Source organism: Ischnura elegans, chromosome 6 (genome assembly GCF_921293095.1).
Source record: "Ischnura elegans chromosome 6, ioIscEleg1.1, whole genome shotgun sequence".
Taxonomy (NCBI): Eukaryota; Metazoa; Arthropoda; class Insecta; order Odonata; family Coenagrionidae; genus Ischnura; species Ischnura elegans.
The window spans coordinates 107,556,051-107,583,509 of record NC_060251.1 but is presented as its reverse complement, the minus strand read 5'-3'; the positions used below and the strand labels follow the sequence as shown (position 1 = coordinate 107,583,509).

At 39.6% G+C, this 27,459-nt stretch overlaps 1 protein-coding gene across 3 annotated transcripts in view; it reads right to left on the bottom strand.

Moving 5' to 3' along the window:
* The window catches only part of LOC124161488 (protein vein-like), a 325,924-nt gene that overhangs the window by 76,383 nt on the left and 222,082 nt on the right, over nt 1-27,459 (bottom strand). For 2 of the 3 annotated variants that reach the window (XM_046537809.1, XM_046537811.1), the window contains exons 2-3: nt 13,903-14,065; nt 5,760-6,028 (exon numbers count right to left, since the gene is read on the bottom strand). In XM_046537809.1, the coding sequence (XP_046393765.1) occupies nt 5,760-6,028; nt 13,903-14,065 (432 nt within the window). The remainder of the gene's footprint in view (nt 1-5,759; nt 6,029-13,902; nt 14,066-27,459) is intronic. The other variant, XM_046537810.1, reaches the window with a different exon arrangement.

Here is a 27,459-nt window from a genome sequence, read left to right as displayed (position 1 = left end):
AGAGAGAGAGAGAAGAAATCTTCTTGGCATAGCTCAACTGCCTTCCCCCCGCCTGGAAACGGGAGAGGGAGGAGAACTAGCAATGCCGGGAAAGAGAAAAAGCGGCAGGGGAAGGGGAGAAGCCTTCAGCGTAGCCATCGTTAGACTATCGTATGTTTTTCGTTAAGCCAACGACATGAGGCCAAAGCGCGTGGCGTTTCCTTATTCAAGAGAAGCGCGCCGGGGGGCGTGCCTTATTATAGATCGGCTTATTGTGAACAAAAAGCCGTTCCAATGAACCCAGACATTGGGTCATCTCCTCTCGCCTTTGTTGTGACGATAAACATGCGCTTTGACGCCATATTGAAGGTTCAACAATGGGCGCGGAAGCAGAGGGAGCTCGCTTCTCATTCGCAGGAGAGCGGCGATGATAGGTGTGCACCGTTCAAACTTTTCCTCACGTAACACACGAGCAGTTAGTCCGAGGAGGAAAGAATAGTTACATCACGGTGTTATACATGACCGTCTTCGCCGTCTATCAAGAGGAAAGGATGCAGGAAAAGTGCTACAAACTGGGAAACGCCGGCATCATTGTTTCTCAATTTTAGGGGTGCAGTGAAACAGCACTTATTCTTCAAGAATAGCCATGATTTACTTGAGAGGAAGGTAACCCTTGCGTAATCGTTGCGAAATGACAATCTGATTCCGAGTTGTGGTGCAGAGAGCTGAGGTATCAACATTGGTATCGGTAAAAAAATGATCGTTTCAAATATAAACTTGGCTGTACACCACTAAGTATTTATTAAAAAGTCTACCGGTTTCGACCTTTTCAGGTCATTATTAAGAGGTAAAAGAACCATATCAGCAAAGAAAAGATTCTTTTACCTCTTGATAAAGACCTGAAAAGGTCGAAACCGGTAGACTTTTTAATAAATACTATGTGGAATATAAAAGCTTAATTTTGAAACAATCATGTCACTTTTCCACGAAGTGATCTCGCAAACCATGGATTTCATGGTAAACATTATTATATTTATAGTAATATCCAGTGGCGCCGACTCCATGGAGCCTGAGGGGCCCCGAGCCCGGCCAAAAATTCGTTACAGGTGTGAGGAAAAAATGTGTCAGGCTTGTCTATTTTCCCCGGAATGTCCAGATATCGAGATTCGAGTGATCAGGGTTCTAATGTTGATCATATGACTCTTTTAAAATGTTTAAAAAACTTAAAATTCACTACTTATAAAATTTACCGGGGCAAGGTCCCCGATTTGGGCCCCCCCAATTTTTTTTGTAAGTCGGCACCCCTGGTAATATCTGATGCTTTCCTGGCGAACAAAATTAGTTAAATATCTCGAGTTCTACACCGGGTGAGGTTTTCCATCTCTCCTATTAGTCTATATGTTATTCTTACATTAGTGAAGGTCTATCGGGTTTGCAAACCAGGTGAGGTTTACCATCTATCCTTCCAACGTTTCGAGGAGCGACGCGATCATTGTCTTCAAGGATCCAAGAATCCAAGGGCCATCCCGTTCACAAGTGCCGCTTTATATACATTGTGGAAGGAGAGATTGTATTCCTATTGTGAAATCCGAAAGATCTTCACTAATATTCGATTTATTAACGGCAGTTTATCGCAGCGAAAGATTTAACGCTTATTATCAATAATTATGAATAGTAAATATCCGAGTGTCTCGCTAGTGACATTAAGGAAATACTGGTTGAGGAAAAAGGAATATGTTGATCCATTGTTCAGGATTAGGTGTGAATAGGGAAGAATAGCAGCAGCAAATAAATTGTATTATTGCACTGATCTCGATTAATATGATTTTGTGATTGAATTGCTCAGTGAGTTCATCATTTCTTCAGCGACTGATGCAAGCGCTGATAAAGGAATTCTGGCTGCCAATCAATTAACAAAGCTTCGAGCCGTTACGTTATCGGGATTCCCATCTCAGTTGCCAAATACCTCTTACGTATTTCCATTGGCGTAGGGAGTCCAAGGAATGATGGTAGGTAAGCGTTTGTCGCTATCATTGTGAAATCAAGATGCTGAATAGTAAGCGTGGGAGTTTTCCTCAGAGTAGCACTCGCTCAGTGAATTATGAAGTCCATTGTAGACTTTTATAGCCATATCACATATTTCCTTTCGGAGTAATGGTTTGAGTCACCATTAACTCAGTTCACGTTCTTTCCGAACTCGTTCAAAGTATACCGGGACTAGCCGCGGTGATAACTTTTTACGGGAGTCACCCGCAATGCACAATCGTGCGAAAGATCCACAGAGAAAAAATCATTCGCATTCAAAATCATCGGGGGATCCGGGTTCGAATCCCGGTCAAGGCGAATGATTTTTTCTCTGTGGATCTTTCGCACTTTCCGAACTCAATGATGGTGCCAGAGCTTACATGTATTACATCTTAGAGCCTACATATATTTATCCAGACGCTCAAGAAATTATCGGAACCTCCGTAGAGTTGTTATTTTGTTTAAATCATTCTCATCTTTGCTTTTCCCTTATCATTTAGTATGACAATAGAAAGCATTGCCATGAACCTCCTCTAGCCATCAGCATACTTTTTTCATCAGAATCGCATACCCTTTTCCCATGTCATTCCACGCGTTCATGACCATCATAGTGGATCGTTATAGTTAAAGTAGTAATAAAGAAAACGCTACAAATTGGGTATCGTGCTGATCAAATAGTTTTATTTAACATTAAAAAGAATAACTTTGTGCTTTCACATTAATATTTATTCACGACCATGGTTTCAACGTTAGACGTCATCATCAGGTGAAATCTACAGAGGTCCATCACATCCTTTTATACCAGGCTAGGAGGGGTAGGGAGAAAGGTAACTAGGTTGAACGGATTGGTCAACAGAGAATACCGAACTCAATGAATTGCCATGAACCTCATCTAGCCATCATAGCCATCTAGCCATATTTTTTTCATCAGAATCGCATACCCTTTTCCCAATCAACCTAGTTACCTTCCTCCCTACCCCTCCTAGCCTGGTATAAAACGACGTGATGGACCTCTGTAGAGTTCACCTGATGATGACGTCTAACGCTGAAACCATGGTCGTGAATAAATATTAATGTAAAAGCACAGAGTTATTTTTAATGTCAATTATGAATCGCTTTCACCAAGTCACGCCTCAAACAATTAATTGGAGTTTTATTTGCTAGACTGTAACTATCTTGGAGTCTTTTAGAATATGGAGAAGGGTTATTGGGATATGAGCAATGGTCCTGAAAGAAATTTTTACTGTGCATCGTTATTGCCCTTCTGAGAAAAATAGCTCCGTGAGCACTTGGGTGAGTGCAATTATTTTCAGGACCAGCTAAATTTCTAGTGTCTTCAATTTCTCATATTATATCGCACTTAATATTCCTAGTCTTGAAAGAGAAAACCGATATACGTCCGTGAATCCGACCTGAGAGCGACTTGTAGGGAGGCTGCCAAAGATGAGGGCATTGCATCCTCGAGGGTGTATATAAAGGACCCTTGGCCTACGTCCTAGTAGTTCCACACCGCAGCCAAATTCACTGTAAGCTGAACGGAGGCAATTTAGGATCCCTGCCTAGATTCGTTTCTAGTAATAGGAAGAGGAAAGAGTTCTTTTGTGCGAGCTGACAAATTTGAGCCGCTCAATAGCGTCCATATATCCTGCTGGGGCATGTTTTCTTGTGTTACTCAATGGCAGAGCTCATGGCATGACGAATAGGTTTACAAGCAAGCGAAAGCAAACGCTAAAACCTTATGAAAGCGACTTTGTTTCGGTGGAAGCTGATAAGCATTGTATGATGGCAAAACATGTTGTTTATTTAACTTTTATTTAATCCTCACTACCAACTGGACATATATTCCCCACGCAAGGGAACGTAAGTATAAATGGGTTTTGGTAAATACCAATACCAAAAGTTGGTAATCAAAGGGGAGAAGTCTGAATAAAGCTGAAAATGATCTTGTCGCAGAGGACGATGAAGTTTGGCTATAGCATTTTTGTTCCTAAGCGTAGCATTTATGGACTTCATTTTCATTTAAAAATTTCCTCGCGTTGAAATGAATCATTAGTATTTGGCAAAACGTTGGTAATATCTTAGACGTGAATTGTGTAATAAAGTGGCGACTCAATGTTGGATACTTAAAGGATTTTTCATTGGGTTCCATATCGTGTTTTGCTCGACATCACGGTGTATTTTTTCTTATTCACGCGACGTCCTTTGTAGTTAAGGTATGAAACTAAGTACCGGTTGGTAAGAAATTAAAATATCATTTTGATGTATTCATTCAATATCATAAAAATTGCAAAATTATCATTTTTCATGGCATCTCTTCTAAGGGGTTGGGGTGTATTTTCTGTACAAAATTTTGCACAAGGTTCAAAATCAGGGGGAAGTCACTTTGATGAAAGCGAAAATAAATTCGCAAATCCGACGTTGCCCATGGAAAAGTGAGCCTCAACCTCTGATTTCTGGAAGGGGTGGCATTTCCCGCCGTACTCCCTCCGTCGCTGCCCCCCTGGATTACACGCTTAATTTTTTTTTTTCGTTTTGGGGCAGTCCCGAATCCCTAGCCCCTCAATAGTGCAGCGCGGTGCCCGCAGTCTTTGGAAACGAGTACCCAGGTCGGGCTCGCGGGGTCACACTCCTGAGGGCAGGGAACCAAATCGGAGACTTCTGCGTCTATCCTCCTCAGGAGGGGGGTGGAGAGCATAGGCGGAATTAGGGGGAGGGCCCGGGGGCACGTTCCACCCCCACACGCTCAAAAAAATCTACAAAATTTTTTAAACTGTTTTCCATTACGTGTGAAATGGACGGAGAGGGAAAGGAACGACGAAGTGCTGGATATGGTTGGCGAGGAGAGGCAACTTTTAGATGAGATACGGAGGAGACAGAAGGCATGGATGGAGTTAGTGCTTAGCGGGGAGGGGATGTTGAAAAATGTGTTAGAGGGTAGAATGTTAGGGAAACGAGGGGAAGGAAAAGAATAGGATTTTTAGATAGATTGAAAGGGATTAGGCCTTACAGTGAATTAAAGAAGGCAGTGCTGGAAGGAAAGGGAGGCTTCCAGAACACTTCTTGAACACTGCATGGAAACCTACCTTAATCGGTAGAATACTATAATAATAATAATTCCATTACGTCCGCTTTGTTTTTTGTATTACGAATCCTCAATCATTTAATTTCATATTAATAACTTTCACGTGAAAATAAAGAGGCAGTAATTCGTACAGTAATTGTCGTATGTTGTTTTTAATATCAAGTATGAAAAGATCGTTTGCCTGTCAGACCCTTGTGCCCCCCCCCCCAGGAAATCCTAGATCTGCCTCTGGTGGAGAGGAAGGAAAAAAAGGGAAAGGAGGCGCCGCCGTCATGTGAGTCCGTCGACGCCACCAGGGTAGTAGGGATAGGTATGGAAGCGATTATAAAAAATATAGGATGGAAGAATCCCAACGCCGTCATCAAGGCGACGAGACATGGGCTACCATTAGCGAAACCATGCTTTGCTGTTCCCACAGAAATGATCGCACTGTATAACCGCGCCGAAGGGGCGAATATTCTTGCTGTTCCGGTGAGCTTTGGCTCACCCCATCCAGCCAGTTTACAATGAGTACATCAAAATAGCGCATGTGTACTGTTGTATGAAAAAATATCCTCTAATTAAGAAAATACCATGGATTTTTCCGTAGATCATGCAGATTCAGGTGCAGGTAGTCTGTTTACTTATGTTTTATATTACGGGCCGGAGGAAATTTTGAGGAAAAGAAACTCACTGTTCTCCTGCCGGACGACTCCTCCTGGCGGCGGCGCGGTGGCGGGCGCCGGTAGCATGCTGGGTGGCGATGGCGCGCCGGGGACGACGGTGACCCGCGCCGAGATGGCCGCGCTGGCGCCGGTCACGCTCACGGCGCGGCACTCGTACACTCCGCCGTCGTCCAGCCTTAGCCTCGGGATGACGAGCGCGGACCTCCGCCTGCCCGGGGAGAGATCGGCCACGCCGTCAGCCGGGTTGTTGGACCTCGGGGGCCAGGGCGGTGGTACCCTTCTTGCGGGGAAGCATAGTGTTTTGGTGGGAAGACGGGACAGGGTTACCAGGGAGGAATCAGGGATTTTTTCAAGGGTTTAGAGGAGGGGATGCCAGCGGTTTGCGATATAGCGCAGAGGCGAAAGAGAGAAAGGAAGAACAAAAGAGAAAGAGAAGAAAGACATGAGTCATCGGAATGATCTGCACCGTCGTGGATTTTTATTCTCGCGTTCCTGACGGGAAGGAACCATTCCGTACACTCTCCTGATCTTTCTCTCGCCATTAGCAGAGCGGAGCATATTTATTTAGACTAGCGAAAAAAAAAAATAAGTACGCGAAATGAAAAAAAACCATGGCAACCATTTATTATTTCATTGATGCTGCAGTGAATTGGCATAAAAAACGATAAAATAATTATTTACCTTTGGCTTAAAAATCAACCATGGAAACCTGTTATTATTGAAGCCATAGGGATATGCTTAAGAAATATCGAAGCTCCATTCACAGCAGCTTTACTTGACGTGACTTTTCTCAACCCGGTTGGACTCTGAGTTTTGGGAAAAGTACTAAGTAGGGACGTAGGTAGTATTATTAAACGTAGTCTTGCTGAATTGCGGTGAAACAGCCACTAAGTCTATGCTGTTTTACTGCCATACCCTTATTGTTTCCTTGTATGTCATTGATTGTTTTTCAAAGTGGAAAATTGTGTTGAGAAGCCAATTGTTGCCGAGTGAAGTTGATGTGAATGAGGCTTGGGGGGTGTTTCAGAGTCTCCCTTTCCGAGCGGATCGGGAGACTTGACGCGGATTCTGCGTCACTTACTATCGGCCAGGCTATCCGTGCGTTTCAGACTGGCTTCCTATCGACTCAAGGCCGGCTTTCCTATCGGATAGAAGTCGAGTGGGCTAGAGGTGCCGGAAACTCATTCCCGTGGCGAGTGGAGATATGTTATATTGCTGTTTTTTATTAAGTATTTGGCTATAATAAAATCATACCACTTTATTTCATGAGTGCTGATATATGCGGATATTCTGATAGAGTAATATAAGTGCAAGTGACTTTAATTCTCGTGCAAATTAGGCGATAAATAGGCAGACTGTATCATTGACGGTACAAGTTCGTTTGCGTTGTTATTTGGACGAGTAATTTGGCAAAAAGAACGTGAAACAAGTTGGAATGCATGGCGTAACGACTTACAAATATGCAGGTAGCATAATGCATTGAATACGTGTCCGTGGGTTAGGAAGTATAACAATTTGTATAGTTTGAAATGATTGTGTGTGTGACTTGACATCGTAGTCACATCGAAATTAGACGTGGTTATGTACCTAATTCAGCTGATTACGTGGTACATGGTTTCAGTACATTCCATGTACATTCTAAATATTCATTTTAATATGAAATACTAGTTCAAGCATAACGGGAATAGCCACGATAACAACTATACCGAAGCTCCCTCATACCATCCTTCTATTTATAGGTTACAAATTTCGGCCTTTTTGTAACAATTGACGGTGGCGCAGCGGGTTAAGGCAGTATGCAGCGAGGAAAAGGTTATAGGTTCGATTCCCTTTTGCAGCGAATATTTTTTTCTTTGTGGAATTATCGCTCACTGAAATATAATTTAGAAGATGTATTTCAAGTTGCATCAGTAGCAACAATTTGTCATTTTCGTACCAAATAAAATGGTGTTATAGAAATAACCGAGAACGTGCAAAACAGATAACAAACTAACAAAATTATTTTGCGTTATTTTAACGTACATAACTCGAGCCATTACTATTAATGTACACTATTCAACCTAATGTAATCGCTATATTTTCTTCCAGCGTACCTCCACTTTCACGGAAAATTTTTAAGACGTTTACGGCATATCATGAAGGCCATAACATTATTTATGATGGTCAATATTCATATTTAATTGAGATACTGAATGAAAATATGACAATTTGGTTAAACAATTGAGTAAGTAAACCATATGTTGTTGGAAAAAATTATGGATTTCGTGACTGCCTGTAATTTAGTTCTTAAGAACAATCAACTATGCTCTCACGAGAATGACAGAACAAACTCGTTCAAATTTTCCTTCATTCCCGTAATTTGCTCAAAACGACAGGGTATTACGTTAAAAAAACTACATACGAACAATTCTAAAATAATTTTACCCGGCAACAACGTCAATTATGTGACAATGTATCAATTAGCACTTATTTATGCCCGTACATACCTTTCGCCTCCCTTGTCAAGTATCAAATCTTGCGGGAGGTTATTTTCGCTGCTCACTTGTCACTTGAAAATTGTGACGTTTTCTCGTTTCCCGGAGGAGGATGACTGTTGACGTCATACCAAAAGCGGAACGCTTTCCGATAGTATGTGTGAAACGCACGGAAGACGAGCGTAGGATAGGTTCCCGATCGACTCGGAATGAATCCGTTTCCGACGCCGCCAATCCTACGAGACTCTGAAACACCCCCTTGGTATAACTATTATCATTATTTCTATGTTTTTAAAGTGATTTAATGTTTTTATTAATTCTTGTGTTCTATAACGCAAATAACTTTTTAACAAGTTCAGCAATTGACATTGAAGAAATTATCAGACCTTTCAATGTATCTTATAGCTCCGCGTAACCAATATTTACAGCCGATATTTTTAATGTAAATTTGAAAATTTCAATTGATTTGATAGGAGTATTTCCATACTAGACATTATAAAAGTATTACTTTGGTGTTATATATTTTTTTAAATTTCCACTGAAAGTTTTTACTCATAGTATGTATTTTACGTTAGTATTTACACGCAATAGCAGTGAATCTGAGGATTATAATGTATCAAATCTGTGCATAAATACCTTGTATGTTAATGTTAGTCACAAAAAGTCACAAAAAACCACTCAAGTTAGCGAAGTTGTTTGTTTGGAAATAGCTTGGACAACATTAGTGAGATTCTGATTTTCGTAGAAACTTTTTAATTTAAAACCATGATCTAAAGACAGACTTGAATATCATTACTACCATGTTTTGAGAAAGCTGTGTAGACAATTCGGTGATATATAATCGGCAATATTATCATTATGAGCATTTCAGTTAGTTTGTTTTGAATTTCTGCTCTCAACAACAAGACGCTTAACTCACTTCGTCTTACGAATCACGTCATCCTTCACAACCTCCTGGTTACTTAGCTGTTTACGCGATATATAAGCTTATTTTCTGTTCATATCCGTTCGTCGAGTAATTCTTGGTGATGAACTTAGTACAAAGACAAAATCTGTATGAGAGAATATATCCTTTGTGTTCTCTGATATTTTCATCTATTTATTCCCAGCATCAGGATACTTTCGTATTCATCATATTTATAAGTTGAAATATATGGAATGTGGTTGAAGCAGAAGGTTAAGAATATCCTACTGACATTCGGTGGTTAATTGTTTGCAAATCAAGATGTTTATTCATGGTAACTCCATTGAGTCAAAAGTCACAACCCTTATCTGCGTACCAAGATTGATCTCTTCTGTTGCGACAGATGCGCATTTATCAGTAAATAAAGGTGATGCCGATGTAACTAATCATTCGTAGGGCGTAGTGGTGTTACTTTCTTTAAGTCCCTTTACCATACTGGCTAACACGTCCTATAATTATGTTTTAGTTAATAAAACCTGCAGTACTATAATCCGAATGAAATCTAAAACGAATCCATCTCTCTTCGCAACTCAATTATGCGTGCATTATAAAAACCAATACATTGTAATATGAATAAGGTCGTTTTTTCTGCCTTCGAGGTACAGAAATTCAAACGCAGTTTTTACCTTCGGCCATTATTTCTGCGGTAAATATTTTTCACACGTTTGAGCGATAGTGGTAGAGACAACGGAAGCACGTGTATGCGTTTGTATAAGCAATGATGTAACGACGAGCCGGATTGTTGTTTTTTACGTGGAACCAAAGATAAGATCGCGCACGACTCCTACTCTTAATTGAATAATTTCCGAGGCAGTGAGTTGTTGTCTGTTTTTGTATGGCCAACGTCTTCCTTTCCGCGAATGTTACTTTGTTTCAAAGCTGATCACGTCATCGTGCTCGATTCCGATTGGGCTTACGCGTGCGTTTGGCGTGGTTTTATGGATATTCCCGCTTTTTCGATGGGTCCGATGTCATTCAGCGATAGTGAGTGCAACGGTATTGTCGTTCGTGTCGTGTTTTTTGGTGGTGTCTTACGGCGGAGGCAGTTTAGATCTGGTGAGTGTACGTTCTCTTTCCTGTCTGTTTTTTGTTCTAAATGTTGATGTGATTGCTATCATGTCTTTGGATTTTAACTTTATAATGTCCTTCCGTGATGTTCAGGGAATCTTCTCTTGTTTTCCTTTTTCTGTTCTCCCATTGATTCCACGTCAGTTTCGTTTAACAAAAACTTAAATAATGGTTTAATTGTTTTTTCCTGAAAATGAAGAAGTGAATATTTTGCTGATTTACAATTTATTATTTTATCTATGGTTTTTAGTTGCTTTGTGAACAATTCCTTTTTGACTTTCCAAGTTGAGTTGGGTGATTCTTTTTGACTCGGCGACTGCGTTTGAATATTTGATTATATTCGTTCAATGAGACGCTGAAAAAGAGTAAACAATTAATTATCATTTGCCCTTCGTTACGCTCCGTGCATTGAAAGCGTAATGTCTAGTGAAGTTGCTGCAAATTAATTAGGCGTCCAATGAGATGGAAATTCATGTGATCTTTACATAGGTTCAGAACGTTGCTATGGTAGTGTTATATAGCCTTAAGTATAACACGTTTTCTAATAATCAACTTGATACAATTTCGCCTTGGATAGAAACTGTCGTACGTGTGTTTAGCTGAGTTTAGCTTTTTGTTAAGTTTTATAAATTGGACCCTCCGAATACAAACCGTGTTCATTCAAAATATCAAACCCTGTGCTTTAATAGGAGTGTAAGTCATTTTGATAAACAGTTAATTTTTATCCGTGAAATTCTGATCTTGGGTTACCTAATTGCATTGTACACAATGACATAACTTGTAAAAAATAATTTCGCATTCAGCGTCGTTTTGGGTTACGTGTGTCAGGCCAGCAAAAATGTCGAAATTTAAATTAAGAAAAACTTGGTTAATTGTGCTTATCTAATCCAAAGTGTCATGCCATCCTTTTCGATTACATTGTGATCAAAGGTCTTGCGGTTGTATCCAAACGTATTGGTATAGCAACGGTGTCGAACTAAAGGTGTGAAATGGTGCTGTAATTTTAAATGGCTATTGTTTTATGCTCTTTTTTCTGCCAAATGGTTTCCTCCTGCCAACCTGGTTACCTTACCTGTATAAGTCAATTAGATAAACAGTTCTTTTTCAAACAAAGCCGTTTTAACCTTTCGTTACTCGCACTTTTTTGGTACAGCTGTTTTTTGAATATTTCGGGAAAATCCACCACCTAGCGTGGCAAAGATAGGTTTTGTATGCTCAGTTATGTAGTTAAAATGGGTTTATACGTAGTCCACTATATCTTTTTGGGAGTTTTACCGAAGATTTATTTCCCCATATTTTGAATTTTATAGCTGTTGGGTCAAATTCCATTGCTCAATAGAACTTACGCGCTTGTATCAAAATAGATAAGGGTAAGACATATTACGTATTCACAGCTAAAAAATCATTTTCATTCCCTCTGAAGTTCCCTAATAGGATTAAACCTGTGTTTAGAAGTTTCGGTGGCATGAAAATCCGTTTCGAAAATAGCCTTGACCTTCTCCTACATAGCCTCCATTCTTCTAGATTTACGATATTAAACAAAATACTTAGCGTGAATTGATTTCTTTCAGAGTTTATCGGAATTTGTTAGCATGTGGATTGTGTGCACAGGCTATCTAATCTTATAATTATTCAGTTGGTGTACTATATATTGGTTACTTCAAGAATGAACGCTAAATCGAACTTTACGTGAAAGCATGAGAGAAATGTTTTTAACGAAAAGAATCCATGCTTAGAGAATCGTTGGCAAGGCTAACATAGTAATTAACTTGTAGAAAATAGTATCTGAAAAATTTAACACCTAAAGTTTAATTTTAATCTTCCAAAAAAGTGATCAAATGAAACTGAAGAGAAAAATGAAAATTTTGGCGTTAAGAGCTTCTTAATCGCTTAATTTCAGGTAGGATTTTATCATGTCCGACACTTATTATGAGTAGTTCATTCATCTGTATTGCTTACTCGGTCCTCCTTCTTTTCTCGTCATTTTTGGAAGACGCACGAGTATTCTGGGATGTAGGCGCAGCCATTACTTACATTGGGTCTATTGCGAGCAGCTAAAATCTTCTATTTTTCAGCGTATTCTCATAAATGTTTGTCAACGGGAACAATAAGATAAACTTTTCTCCCCTCCCATGCAAATTCTAAATTACCGGATTAGCTACTTTCCAACAGAAAATGTATTTTCAATCCTCCCAGATGTAATAACGTATTCAGCGTTGTGATAATCGCCGTGTGTCTGAATGTGTCGGATCTACTGAAGCGTTCGTAGCCTCGTGCACCGATATCGATGCTTTTGAGTGGTTTGTTAGAGGTATTCAACGATGATGAGTACATATTGTGTTTGAGTTTGAGTACATATTGAGTACACATTGGAGGATTTTGAATATGAAATATTTGAAAAATACAGAGCAAATGAAAAATACGTTACTTACGTTGGGATACTTTTTTGTGTAGTAAGTTTTTTGTGGTGTTCAATATAGATCTAATTTAGTAGTTAGATCTACAATTGCTGTTATGCAATTCACTATCAGTTACGTTTCGGAAGCATTTTTAACCATGTAAAAGTCGCTTCAAATAACGAGTCGAATCATGACTCGATTTTCGTTTTACATTTTGTACATATAAATGTCATTTTTTTATGTTTTGAATTTGCATTCAATGTGCAATTTTTCTGTTTCATCATAGCACTTTATATATGGTGCTCACGACTGATCTCGTATGCAAAAATCTTGCATTTTTTTGTTTTTCATGTTTTTCAACATCCATTTCAAATGAGAGAAGAGAAAAAGAGAACCGACTCACGTTTCTGAAACTTGCCTTTGAGGATACGTAATAATTTTCATATATAAATCGGGATTGGTGAATTCTCAAGACAGATAAATTCAACACACATTCTCTCGTTTACACTAATGTGAAGCTGATTCGCTGTATTATTTATGCGGTTGAGTGCGTGTTAGTAGGTTAGACCACTCTCTTTCAATCAGGTTTGCGTTCAGAGTATTTCAAGCGTGCCACGCGAGCCGAGGTGAAATCATTATAATCGTCGCTGTTTATCTCTTTTGTGTTTTACCCACGGGTCTCAGCCAAATGGCTTTCTCCTGGGAATTTCAGGAACTCTTTGTTTCAGTAACATATTTTTCACGCATTCATGTCATGACCGAGGTGAAATTTACATTAAATGCCGTGACCGGAAATCGAACCACTGGCTCTCGTTTCCCGGGTAAGTGCGGTGACAATTACTTTTTCCAGAAACCTCATTTCTTTTAGAAAATTAAGGAGGATCAAGATTGTAAATGTTGTCGGTAAATTGATTGGTAAATCAAGCATTTAAGACATCGTTTTGGACTTCTCAGTTAGTTATGATGTCAATGGTTCGTATGATTCCTGGTTAGCATGAATCTCTTCAAGATGCAAGTAGCTGCTTCATGGTTCGTAAAGGTTATTAATTCTAACGTGCCTTTTTAATAAAAGTTCCATGATTCGGTCAAAGAAAAAATAAAACAAACTTTCTCAATCGTGCTGGCCAATTCATTCAATGCACTGGCGGAAAGCGGCGTTGGAAGCGTCATGCAAGCGTTGAGCGTTAGGAGGGGTGTGGTGTGAGCAGGTGAGTCATATGAGAATCTCGAATGAATGAGTACTCACTTCTTCGTGGTAATTCTTATCCTCTTGCCGGTTTGTATCCTCTGCCCGTCCTTGTACCACGCGACAGACGGCAGAGGGTTGCCTTTCGTCCGGCAAACCAGCCTCAGTTTCTGCTTCACCCTCAGTGCCACATCCTTGAGGCCTGACACAGATGGAGGCTTAACTGCAAAGATAGAAAACACAGAAAAACACGTTAAATTTTTTTTCCGTAACACTGCTGTTTTTGGCATTAATGTAATCTTTGTGTTTAATATCGATTGTATCGACCTAATTGCAAAATTTGTGTCAAATATCGAGGGTCGATAGGTTTATTAGAAAAATCAGATGAAGATTAGCGTTTCAAGAATTGGTTTTACCTTCAGGGCTGTAAATTATCATGTTCATGTACGGTCCATCTTCATGTATAGAGCACGAATCAATTTTATCATGACTTCATTTATTCGAAACCATTACTTGTTACGGTATTATTGGCATTTGCATATGCGAATATTAATATAGTGGCATATGTGAATATTGACATTCGGTGAGGTATAAATATAAAAAAGAACTTCAGTTATGTTTATTCTTCCCTCTTAATTTATATTAAAATCGTAAAAAATCTGTTTTAGTCGTAAAGTAAAAGCGTTCAAATAATACTCGAAGAAAAATATCTGGAATGTAGTGTGCATGATGCGGAAACGTGTACGTTGGGGAAGGAGGATGAGAAATATCGAAACGCTTTCGAGATAAGGGCTCTGGGAGAATAGAGAAGGTGAGATGGACGGAGAGGAAAAGGATTTAGGAAGGACTTGACACTGTGGGTGAAGATGAGATGCGGAGGAGACAAAGGGTTCGCGAAGGAAAAAGGGGTTTAACTTAATTTGGGCTCTTACGGAATTAAAGTGGGGAGTTACATAATCAGTTAATAATTGAATAAATTCATTGCTAAAATTTACCTTGAAAGGCCGAAGCAAGATGTTTTGTGTAAACCTGCTTTATTTGCTTGAATTCCTTTAATGTTTGCTTCTTTATTTCTTATTTTTTTCGCATGGTTCGAAGGATGATTATTTTAGATTGAAATTTTCACACCTAATTACACAGGCCAACCTTGAAAAAACTTTTTTACTGAAAATACCTAATTCTTATGTTTTTAAAGTTGATGAATCCTAATATGATGGTTTTAAAGTTGTATCACCCACCATTTATTCACATTTTACAGTTAAACTTATGAAATCAAGCAATACTTTTAAAATTTAACAGCTTTTGTATAGTTTAACACAATTGAAAAAGTAGGTCTAATGAACGAAGGTAATGGGGGATTACTGTTGGTACTTCACCGAGAAGTTCAGCACGCGATTCATCGCAGAAAAAGCTACACAAGAAGCTTCAAGGAAAAAAGGGAAAGAAAATGTAGACCAATTCCAGTTGACAAGTGAACCCTGTATTATCGCGCTGTAGTAAATACAAACAATTTTATCACGATGTAGTGAACAGTGAATACAAACAATTTTATGATGTAACAGTGTTTCATTGATTTCCCTGAATACCATACAGGGGTATTAGACTAAATATTAAATGCATATTGCTTGGAAACTATGGGTGATACAAAAAAACTAAGGACAGGTTTGGATTCGGCTCATAAAAATCTATAAAGAGCAGCTATTAAAATAAAAAAAGTTTTCAAACATAATTTTTTTGTTGGCCTGTGTTATTTATTACGGTAGATTCCGGTTAATTGGGGCATAATGGGACTTGTGCACTTTGCCCCAACTAAGTGACTGCCCCAATTAGGCGAACTATCCTGTATATGGGCATAAACAAACGTTGAAATGATAGAAGACTAAAAAGAGTTTATAATGCAACATAAGTTTATTAAACTATTAATTTGATTACTAAATCAGCTAGTTTAGTTATTTTATTATCATTTTTAAGAATAATAAAAATGTAGTTAAAAATATTTTTCACAGCTTCGGGCGACGCTGAATGAATGTCTTTTACTAAGTCCTATTAAAGAAAAGTCCTATCCTCTTGATGATAATATAACAACAAGAGCTTTCAAAATAGGGCAAGAATAGGAACCTTAGTGAAAAATAAGAGTAGGTCAAAGGAGGAAAATATAAAAAAATAGTACTCTGAAAACAAAAAAATTTAATTTCGTTGCGAGTATAGAGTCTGCGTCGCTGACTCATGGCCAAAAAAGCTGCATGCTGTCCCAATTAAGCGGAGAATACTCTAGGATATTCCTCTATTGGGTTCTGTTCTTCAAGATCTGCCGACTCATTAAACGGAATTTACTGTACTTATTCTAATGATCGTTGACTAGCCCTTAGTGGCGTTTTCCTTGAGAGACCAAACCTTTGGAAATGCACGGTTGCCATTTTATCGAGTTGGGGTTGCGGGGACCGAGGCTGAGACTGGGGATGTCTCGCGGAGGCTCTACCCGCGAAGTTGATGAAGCAATTAGGCGGTACTCAATTCTATGCTCAAACTGCCTGGCGTTATAGCGCCCTCCGTCGGAATCCCTGTATGATATACTGTCCCCAGCGGCTCGGCAACAGACATGGGTTGCCTACGTTTACGGCGTCGTTGGTCTTTACCCCGCGAAAGAATTTCCCCTCCCCTCTACCTCCCCCTCTTACCCCCTCCACCATCTCCCCCCCTCCCTTCCCAGCGACTCATCCGACGACGATTCTCATGCACTCCATGTCGGTCAGGGACGATCAGTCTGCCGGAATCGCACGAGTCCTCTCGTATCGCTGCAGGCCAAAAAAAAAAAAAAGGAAATAAAATAAAAGACGAGAAACCCACCGCGCAAGGCACTCACTACCCGATTCCATCAACGTCAGTCAAGCAGATGCTCAACCGGACCGAGTCCAACGCTCGTGACCGCTAAGTATTTTCTTCCCGAGAGATGGAGCTGGGATCATTTTTGTTTCCCGCTCGCCGAGGGATCCTAGGTAGTGACGACGACCTCGGAATAAACATTAGAAGAGCGCTACTCAACGTGGTAGCGCGGTAACCGACTGCGGGGATCGAGGAATTCTTACTTAGTCGGTGCTCATGCACCGTGTTTCGGGACTTCCGTCTTCATCATTATCGGCTCTCATCTGTTTGAAGATTGGTAGGAGGTAGCAGAGTACCATGGTAGCTGGTAGCCCTTGGCTTAAGTAAGGATTATTTATCCTTATCAAACAAAGAAAACTTTCCGACATAGGCAATTTTAATAATTGATTATTAAGAGATGTTTCCCTGAGCTCTATACCTCATGCATGCATTGGTAATCTCAGACGATGTAAAACACATGACTACTCGTATAGCATCTAGGTCCCTGTGACGTCACGCGGAGTGGCATCGCATGGTCGCCAATCTGGCCTTTTTCAAATGAGGCTACCATTGACCATTAACATTCGTCTCAACTGGGATTTCTAAAACGAAATAATTTGTATATTATGAATACACTAATGGTGGGTAACGAATCACAATCAATGCCTTTCGTTTTCTTTGATGAAGGAAACTACCCTATTAATCAGCAGCAATTAAGATAGTTTTGTCAGCCCAGAGAGATGAAAATGACAATAAGTACTCTAAAATCCATCTTAGTCATTATTCGAGGAAACAATAGTGGTAAAACCATCGGCGTTCCTTTCCGGAGCGACTCGCATTTGCTTTTTAGGGCGAAATTCTACGAAGGACAAACAGTTTCCCTTGACTAGGTTTCGAAACCGAATCTTCCGAATTTTGTAGAATTTTCGCACTATCAGCGCACCTGCGGATGACCCCGTCAAGCCGCGCCTTTGGCTATTCCACGGCCACTTCTTTGAATATCTTTGGTGTAAGTCCCAAAGTTTACAGTTCTGATTCTAACCTCAGGACTGTGGACCTAGGCGCACAAACATTTTGCTCTGTGACGCTGTATTTACTCATTAGTTTATTCATTTTCATCTCCCCGAAAACAGCTCATTTAAGGCCTTTTACATCGGGGGAAATAAGATGAAACAAGGACTATCACACACAACCATTCCCTGGGTAGGGGCAACCTAACCAGACGGGACTCGAACCCGCGACTTTCGGTTTGGCAGGCGAGGGCTTATTCACGCCGCCACCGAGGCCGGCAACTATTGGCATCATAAGTATTCTTATCCTCTGAAGCCAACCAACTCCGAAAATTGAAACTTGTGGAACAGCTAGGGCGAATTGAGGAGATCCGAGTTCTCATCCCGGTGTGTAGATTTATTATGTGTTATAATATGGAACGATTTGTAATATAATATCAGGAGAACGTATGCATGATACAGATTTTTCTAAGGAGCCTAGCTTTCTACAAACTATGCATTTTCAAGGTAATGATATACTTTACCGGTTAATGAATTTTCCTCTCTGGAATTTTTGAGTTCCTCGATAATTTTTCTGGTTCGTAATAAGTCAATTTACTTCGGTTTAGTTGTTGTGAATTGGCTTTATAAGTACACTCAAGTTTAAACTGTAACTCGATTGTTATGGCGAGGATAGTCTAGCCTAAGAGGTAAATTTAGGCTTGTGATAACGTCTCGGTATTGCGTCGACATCGTATCACAAAATCCTCAGCTAAAAACGTGTGTCCAAAAACACCGTACCCTTAGGATGCGCATCAATTAACTAGTTATATTGAAAGTGAATAAATAACGTCGCGAATAAAGAAATAACATGTAAGGTCTTAGTTTTTCGTAATTATAGTAAAAATTTACGGATGGAATGTTAGTTGCTGATTTTCATGGGCCCCATTGTAACGATGGTAGCCTGAGATGTGGCTCTCTACTGTCACGTGGATTATTATGAATGATTTCCTTTCCACCCGATCTGTAACATTCCCATTAATAGATCTTAAAATTTTGCAAGCAAATCTTTAATAAGTAATGTATAATTCGCGTTCACTTGTTTATGTTCAGAAAAAGAATGGTAAGAGGAAAGAATATATTAAGGAGACAAAACTTTGTATAAAATTGAACTTCATACTCCAAATACCTTCTACAACCAAAACCCCGTAAGAATTATCCCTAATAAATTTAAAAATTTTTATTTAATTGAATCTTAATCTTCAAAAATGTTATGCAGTGGTCTTTAAGAGAAAGTGAGAAAGTCAAAGGAAAATAAGAATTTGTTAGGGAAATGTAAAAAAAATCGAATTCTGGGATCTTGTGACTACCATGGTGTAGTCTGAGCGAATGAAAATGTTTCTTTGCGAGAGTAGGAGCTTATTTTTTCGGTAGGAAGTCCCTAAATGGAACCAATAAAGGGACGCAGATGAATACCCGCGGGCACTTAACGCGAGCCGTTTGAATGCCGAAAGTCGGAATCGGCGTGGAGCCTGCCAAATTGTTTGCGAACTCAGTAATCCGGAAATCACTCGGACGAGATTTATCGAGTGACAAAAAAGAAATGAGATTACATTTTCGCAGCTAATGGGCCTCGTTTTCGACCTCTCTCTCTATCTCTCTCGCGTCGCATAAATCCTGAGTTATTACAGTGGAGATGGGCCTGTGGGAGGAGTTTTCTTTAATAGCAGCGTGTCTCGCGTAATGAAAATAAATCGCCTGCCCCGCGGTTGCGATTTCCTCGCTTGGCGAACGGAATGTCAACCGTCACGCGACCTCGATCGATAACTGTATTGGTTCTTCACCGTTCGAATTCCACAATCGAACGCAGTTGAGAGACAAACGGGGGCGAAGTTTAAGGCTCCTGGCTCTGCTGCGCTGCGCTTAGCTCGTTTCTTTTTCTCTCTCCTTTTTGCGAGCGCTCTCGCGAAACATCTGGCCACTCTTTTCACAACTAACGGAAGGCCTTTCGTCGTGTTTATTTTCTCGGTGTGCATAGGGAAGCGATGTGGCTATATCCGCTATATCCCAACCGATTTTTGTGCTCGTGGTAATCTTATTTTCTCTCCTCCTACATCAGTTTGCAAAATTTCCGGTGCATGGAGTCTTTTATTTCTGCTTATCTTTTAAGTTTATTCGAGCAGATCTAGTCCTTAAGCATACCTAATTCTTACTGTGAAGTAGTATTTAATTCTGTATTTTTCTTTTATTATAAATAAGTTGTATTGTAAATTGTATCCGTTTTTTGAATGCGTTCTTCAGAATGGAGCATCTTTTATGTGCACGAAGTTGGTTACCTTTACTGCCTCTTCGAATCCGAGGAATTTTTCTGTTTCAAAGTCGCGTAAAATGTCTCATTTTTAACACTTATAGGTTTTGTCGTGAGTTAAATTATTTTCTTTTTGATTTGAGCGTAAGCAAAGAATATGAAGACGTAAAATTGTAGCAAATGAACTGAAATAGGTAAAATACTCAGATCAGCCATTAAAATGCAGCTCCAATGAGTCATCACAGTTTTCTGTTTATATTTCACGCTATTCTTTATACTGATACATTACTCTACTTTATGCTTGACATTCACTTCCTGAACAACGTACAAACTGAAACAATTCAATAATAATAGTTGCGTATTGCTCGTTGTTATTTTTCTTTATGTCATTCAGATTTGTCATACCTACCGTTACGATTTGATGAGTTCTAAAACGATTTCGTTTAGTTTGAGTCTTTTATTCTAATCTAGTGTCGTTTAATGCAATTATGCGAGTGTATTTTAATATGAACTTTCTGAATTAGATCGATTTGAATATTTTGCACTCTCTAATAGTTTTTATTCACGTATTTTTCGTACTTAAGATGAATGCTACTACCCACCTAAAAAGAATTCCTGTGCCTCTGCTCTCATTTTTTCCTGTTTATCCTCAGTCATGATCTGTTTTACTGCTGATTCTCACTGAATAGGATCTGCTATTTATATGCTAACATGTTTCCACCTATTTATTATATTACTTATTAAAACATTAAATTCCTAGCCTTGAGAACTAACTTATCATAAAAGTTGAACTAACCCGCGATTTAGATTTGTCATTGGTATTTAGAGAAGGTGATCCACAGGAAAGGCCCTTTAAGCCTTTGACTTACAGGTTAGTTTAGAAAAAAAGAGAGAGACTATCTATCAATCATAACTTGCATAACGAAAGCCGATAAAAGCGCTGAACATAAGCATCCAACGCTCGTCTCTAAACTCGAAATGTCCACCCCCACAAAAATGTGTAGGTATAGGAATTCCTATGAAAAATATACGCCATTCCCAAAGACTGATAGCCAGTATGATGATCCTGATCTTTAAGCACCGCATCACCTACGCTACCCAGTATATTGGACATCTCTGAGTAAACTCTGAGTAAATAGTAAGTTGTTATCATCGAACTGTTTTCACTTTCACGGAATAATGTATGCCATGTAAAAATTTATAAGGAAGTTCTCATAACGTATTCCATATTCTACGGTTTTCAAAACTCTGGGAAAGGGATCAAGGGAAGGACATCGATCCACCTCTGGCTCGAGAACAAGGAACTGTCGCCGATTATGTCCGCGTCTCGAAAGGGACAAACATTTCTGTTAGGGACGCCGGGGAGCATTAAGGCAAGGTTCGAGCGGCGAGAATGGCGTTGGCTGCATTTCTCAGCCTTGTAAGAGGACAGATGATTCGCTTTTTATGGCGGGGGAAACAGTAGCGAACATCTTCGAGAGACGAGTAGCAGTTTTGTCTCGGAGAATTCCCTTCGGAGAGGCCACACTTCGGAAGAATGTTGACGCCTTCGCAGATGCTCCAGACAGATCAGTTCTCGGCAGCGTAAATCCGGAAGGGGAATCGATTCCCGTAATGCGCTTCCAGGCATGGTGGTTTTATTGACCTTCTCCCTTTGTGTGATAGATTTTTAAATGAATGCGCTGCCTTATTTGCCGGTAGCGAGCCGGGGACGCTAAATGGGAGTTGAAAATTACTTAGTTAGGATCGAATATCGGTTCGAGGTTGATGAACCATTGGTGGCACCTGGAGAAATTGCTGCATCGTTACCTACCTATCAAGTTCTGAACATTCCCGATCGAAAGTTGCTTTTGTTCTAACGCTGTTAACACGTTTCTTACCGGACTATTTAAATGCAAAGGAACAACGCGCTTGGGCAGAGGTGCTGAGATTGAAAATATGCGTCAAATTCGGCAATCGCCTTTGGTTTAAACATGAATAAGAAGCCAATGTTTATAATAAAACATTACCTAATCAAACTTTACGATAAGTCCATTCATAATAAGTAACAAACAACAACTGACAACATACTATCAAACACCTATAGCATGCCTTAAAATTATTTAAGTTGACGCACCTGAAATGACGAGAATCTTCGTTATCCACACGGAACGCTTGGGAAAAAAGGTGAGAATTCTCGCCATCCGTAAGCAACGTGTTAATTTATTAAAAGCCGACTTTGGTTTCAGCGTCACATCTTTGCCCTTGGTATATAGAGGAGGCGATCGACAGGTAAGGCCATTTTGTGTCTCTGAATTAGAAGTTAGTTTAAGACGAAAGAGTAATATCTATCAATGATATCTTGATTAAAGAAAGCCGTTGAAGGTGCTGAACCAAGAAACCTCCTTCGACGCATAGAGTTATGACGATAGAATAGTTTTTCGATCCGGCCTCAATTGTTATAGACTGAGGCGAGCACATTCGTTAATTTCAGTCATAATAACAATGGATAGCAAAATAAGGAAATTTTATATTGACCAAATCTGGCTGATATTTTAATTTCCATTTGGATACCCGAAAAACCAGCAGAGAAAGACCGATTTGTCTTTCTCTAATGGCTTTTCATCATTTCATTTATTATTCTCTACCTCTCAGTTTCAATGATGGATATAGGAATATGATTATTATTGATGACCTCACGCTTAATTTTGGCAGTGTTGATTTGCATGCCAACATTCTTTCAATCATAGATCAAAATTTACACACAATAATTATTTTGCCATCTCAGTATCTTAGGAAATATCCCGTATAGATTAAAATTCCACATTAAATCGGAGTTTGCGTTTTTGCGAAATTTTTGGATGATAAATACGAATCAAAATAATTTATTTAAGAGACTTATCAACATTAGCCCATATGGTATTCTTAGCTACGTAAATTTACTTCAATATTTAAACCACTGAGAAACCACATTATAATCCCCGTCGTCTTGTCTTTGTTATCCACCCTTGACGACGCTAATGAAAGCAAGAATCATTCTCAAACGTCACGCAAGAAGTTACCCTGGGAAATTATTTTCAAAAGTCGGCCAAGGACCAGGTCTTTCGTGCCTAATGACTTTGTTTACCGGTATATTGTGGTCCCTTTCTAAGCTTCCTCGTAGCTAACCTTGTAAAATTAATCACCTGGTGTATCCTCCTCATCTTGTATTCTTGCCATGTATTTGTATCTGTGTAGATATTGTAATATCTGAACAGACCCAAATACATTGAAATTTCGTATTATGGCTCTGATAATAGTGAATATTATCAGATCCATAATTGACTCTCACATAATTCCATAAAATTGAACTGCAGCCCAGCCTGTTTAGATTTGTTGAGATAAGTTCGACTTTATTTGAATTTTTATTCAACTTTATCAGTGACCAGAAATAGTAAGGTAGGAGTAGATGCGTTTTAATCTGAATTGTATTTAGTCCATTATGATGCACACGTATAATGAGTGAAATGGGTCCAAACCTTTGATTTCTATTTCTGACGGGCAAATTCATTACTAGGTGAGGAAATATTTTCACGGGAAGTGGCTGTAATACATTATCTGTTGGGTTTCACTGGTGTGGATTAAAAAGTGAAGGTATATTGCAATTTACTTTTATTGCAATTGTTTTTAATAATTAACTACGTTTTGCCATTCCGTTTTATCTATTTATTCACTAATTGTTACAGCATATTATTGCCAGTTGCACTGAACTAACCCTCAATTTAAAATGAATGCACCACAGGCAAAACGGTTATCATAAATTATTCTGCATTTCACTTTTTCCGTGTGTGATTTCATTAAATTTTTTCTTGCTCTACTAGGTGCATTACTTTTCCTCTATTTTACTTTCTTCCTCCTGTTAGAGCGATTGTCGGACAAAGACGTCATAAAGGTGGGAAAATTTTTGCAATGGTGAAATTGTTCAAGTGTTGCAACCGTAGGATTGCTTTACTGCAGCCCTCGATTTTTCTCTATCATGATTCCATGCCAATTAAATGACTTCCCTGCTGTTTATTTTCTCCAATATCATCTCAATTTGCCCTTCATACGCGCCTTGGTCTTTCAAGAAGTTCTTTCTTATATTTTTCCTTCCATTATTTTACCCTTTATTGCTGTGTCTCCTTATCTGGCAACTCCACTCAGTGATCATAAATAACCTGTTACACTGATAAGTGCAGATCAAGTGAATGGATCTCTTTCAATTCCTACCGTTCCGTATGTCTACTCATCTGTTATTTTGTACTTCCATTTGTTCTTTAGTGTCTTTATCAATACCTCTTTCTTCTGACTCCCAGGGTACCTTAGAATACTTTCACATAATTTCTTGCTTCAAATTTTGTATTATCCCCATAACCCGCTATATTTTCCCATTAAATACCTACTAGACTTAAGCTACTCGACGCTTAGAGCCTGTTGTGATTGCTAAATTCAACGTAATTTAAGTAGGTGAATGATGTCATGTGCTGCAATCTCTCTCCATAGTACGGGCGATAAGGACTTTTTTGTGCACTTGCAACCTTTTGTGTTTCTAATGGTTTATTTTAATTCACGCTCATGTAAAATGTCTTCAGTTTTTTACTTTGAGCTCTGAAATATTCTTTCGGTGTTTTCTCGAAAACTTGAGCAAGAAAAGGTTTTGTGAAACAGTTTCGTACCATCATTGGGTTAATAATTCAATATCATCAGTTCGAGTTGTACTTTTTTGCCTCGTAATTTTGAAGTTAATTGTTATTTTTGCTGCTTATTATTTAAATAGGCAACATTAACCGAAGAACTAATTGAAAGTACAAAATACGATCGCTCTTTCGTAAATCAAGATATTCTCATGTACTGACACGAAGCTGCTTTTTCCCTCTACTAGCATGCATCGTCAGAAATTTGCAGCAAGTCGTGAGTTCCTTCATAAATAACACTTCAAAATTGTCAATATCTGGTGGTAAAAGTCCGAAGGGGTTTCGTTAGCCCAAGTTATTTTTGTGTTCATAGCTATGCATCGTTAGCTTCTATCTTGGATCCCCTCTTCATTATGCTCAGTATCGGTGATTTATTTGAACTTCTTGTGAAAATGTATTCGTAACATTAATTTAACTTGAAACTTAGGCTTTCGTAGGGAGAATTATTAGTATCGGAGGCTTTCGGGAGCAGCTGCGTATTACGCTTTGTCAAGCGAGCCTTCGCGGCCATTGCAGGTGACATCATCAGACAATAAATAAAAATTGGGAGGTGAATACCATTAATATTGTCGTCAACCCTACTCACTCCACCGGAGTGGTGGAGTTCCCCCGTACGTGAAGTATCCCCTGTAATGCGACCTGAAATGGCCACGAAATCTCGCTTGGCAAAACGTAATACACATCTGCTCCCGAAATCCTCCAATACTAAAATTAATTTGTTTTGCGACCATGAGATCTTCTTATTTTTCTCCACTGATTGCTTTAATATCAGCCCCGATGATTGTAGCCCCAACAATGTCCTTTGCTCCCTTCCTCATCGACCTTCGCCTCTTTCCACCCCCGCTGACTCCTCCGAAGGGGTGGAGAAAAAGGATAACACCCGAAAACAAGGACTTCCTCCTCAGACTCTTCCTCCTCCGCCCTCCTTCCCTTCCACGTCCACGAAAATCTCCCACCCTCGTATGCTTTCTCCCGCTCCCCACCCAGATGCTGTCGACTCGAAGGACAGGGCACACCTGTCAGGGGGGAAGGGGACTTTCGCATTTAAAAATACTACGCACACCCTCTCCCTTCGACCGGGAGGGAGGCTTTAGGATTAGGGGGGGAAGGGTTAAGTGTGACCGGTCGCCCCCCCACCCCCCCCGAACCATCTTCCCGATTCGGATAGAGGGTGTGGGGGTGACATTGCGAGGGGCGGAAGTGTAGTCGGAAGGGGGTTGTTAGGATAGGGGGGGCAGTGAATTTTCTAAAGGGGGCGGGGGAGTGTGAGGGAACCCTCAGCCGTCACCTCTTTAAATCCAACCCCGCGCCAGAGGCCAACCGGGGTTGAGGAGTGAATCACTGCAGAGGACTCCTTGGAGGGGATCGGGCGGTCGGAGAGTACTCCCGAACTTGAGACACTTTTCACCGTGCGCGCTTAAGACGCATCACTCCTTGCTTGATTAGTCTTTTTACGGGACGAATCAAGGTTTGATACTTAAGCTATCACCTTAAAATTTTCGTTAATAGAAATTTTACTTCGGTGCTCGCAGACTTAAGACACTTTACTCGTGCGCTTAACACCGGCCTCGGTGGCGCCGGGGTAAAGTCCCCGACTGCTAACCTAGAGGTCGCGGGTTCGAATCCCGTCTGGGTGGTTTGACCACCATCCAGGGCATGGATGTATGTGATTTTCAAACAAGTTAATTGTATGAGAGGACTATCTAGTCCTAAATTCACTTGTGAAATAAAGACGACATTATTATTATTAACACGTTGCGTACCGGGGTACTTATTTAAATTCCTAGGAACGCCGATTTGGAAATATGTGCCTATTAGGGCGTAATGCCTTTGGTTTAAACATGGTTAAAAAGCTAATGAAGAAGCTAAAGAAAGAATTAAAAAGCTAAGAATATAAATTTACCCAATCAAACGTTATGATGCATCAATTCATTATGAATAACGAACAACAACTGAGAACGTACTAACGAATACGTATTGTACGCTTTAAAATTGTTTAGGTTGACGCGCCTAAGCGACGAGAATCTTCGTCATCCGTCCGGAGCGTTCGGGAAAAAAAATGATGAGGATTCTCCCCATCCGTACGCAACGAGTTAAGACTTCTACCCCCTTGACCGGTCTTTTTATGAGGCGAATTAGTTTGATACTTACGCCTTCACCTTTAAAGTTTCAATCATACTTTTTTTTCTCCTGTACCTATGTTCTCGGATGTAATATTTTTTTTCTTGAGACCGGTGAATTTTGGCGAAAGCCTTCTCTATTTAATATCTAATAATTATGTATTCTACCGATTGAGGTAGGCTTCCATGGAGTAAATGGATAATCCGAAAATTTCAAGATAAAAGCGTAAGTTTGAAATACGTAATTCGTCGTGAAGAAGGGAAAAATACGCCTGGTAAATAGCGAATTGTAGAAGGTTACCTCTAATTTGATTCGTGCGCCCCGGACTCCGAAAACTAGTCGACGCCGCGAGGACGAATCTACTCTTATGAAATAGGGAATTTACCGAAATTTACGTATCATTAAGATGCATGCGTGATGTACATTTGTTTTGCACTTCTTAGCTCTTGATGTCCGATTTTAAATCGTTAGTGACTGATTTGCGACGTGGACTCAGTGATTTGTTGCTACCCCAGAAGCTGTTCTGGAATTCAGCTTTGATCGTTAAATTTTTTGAGTTAAATAATCGGATTTTTTTTTGGTTTGCTAATTGGTTAAAGTGAAGCACCTGAGTTACAAGAAATTCAAGTTGTAATAAAAATGAAAT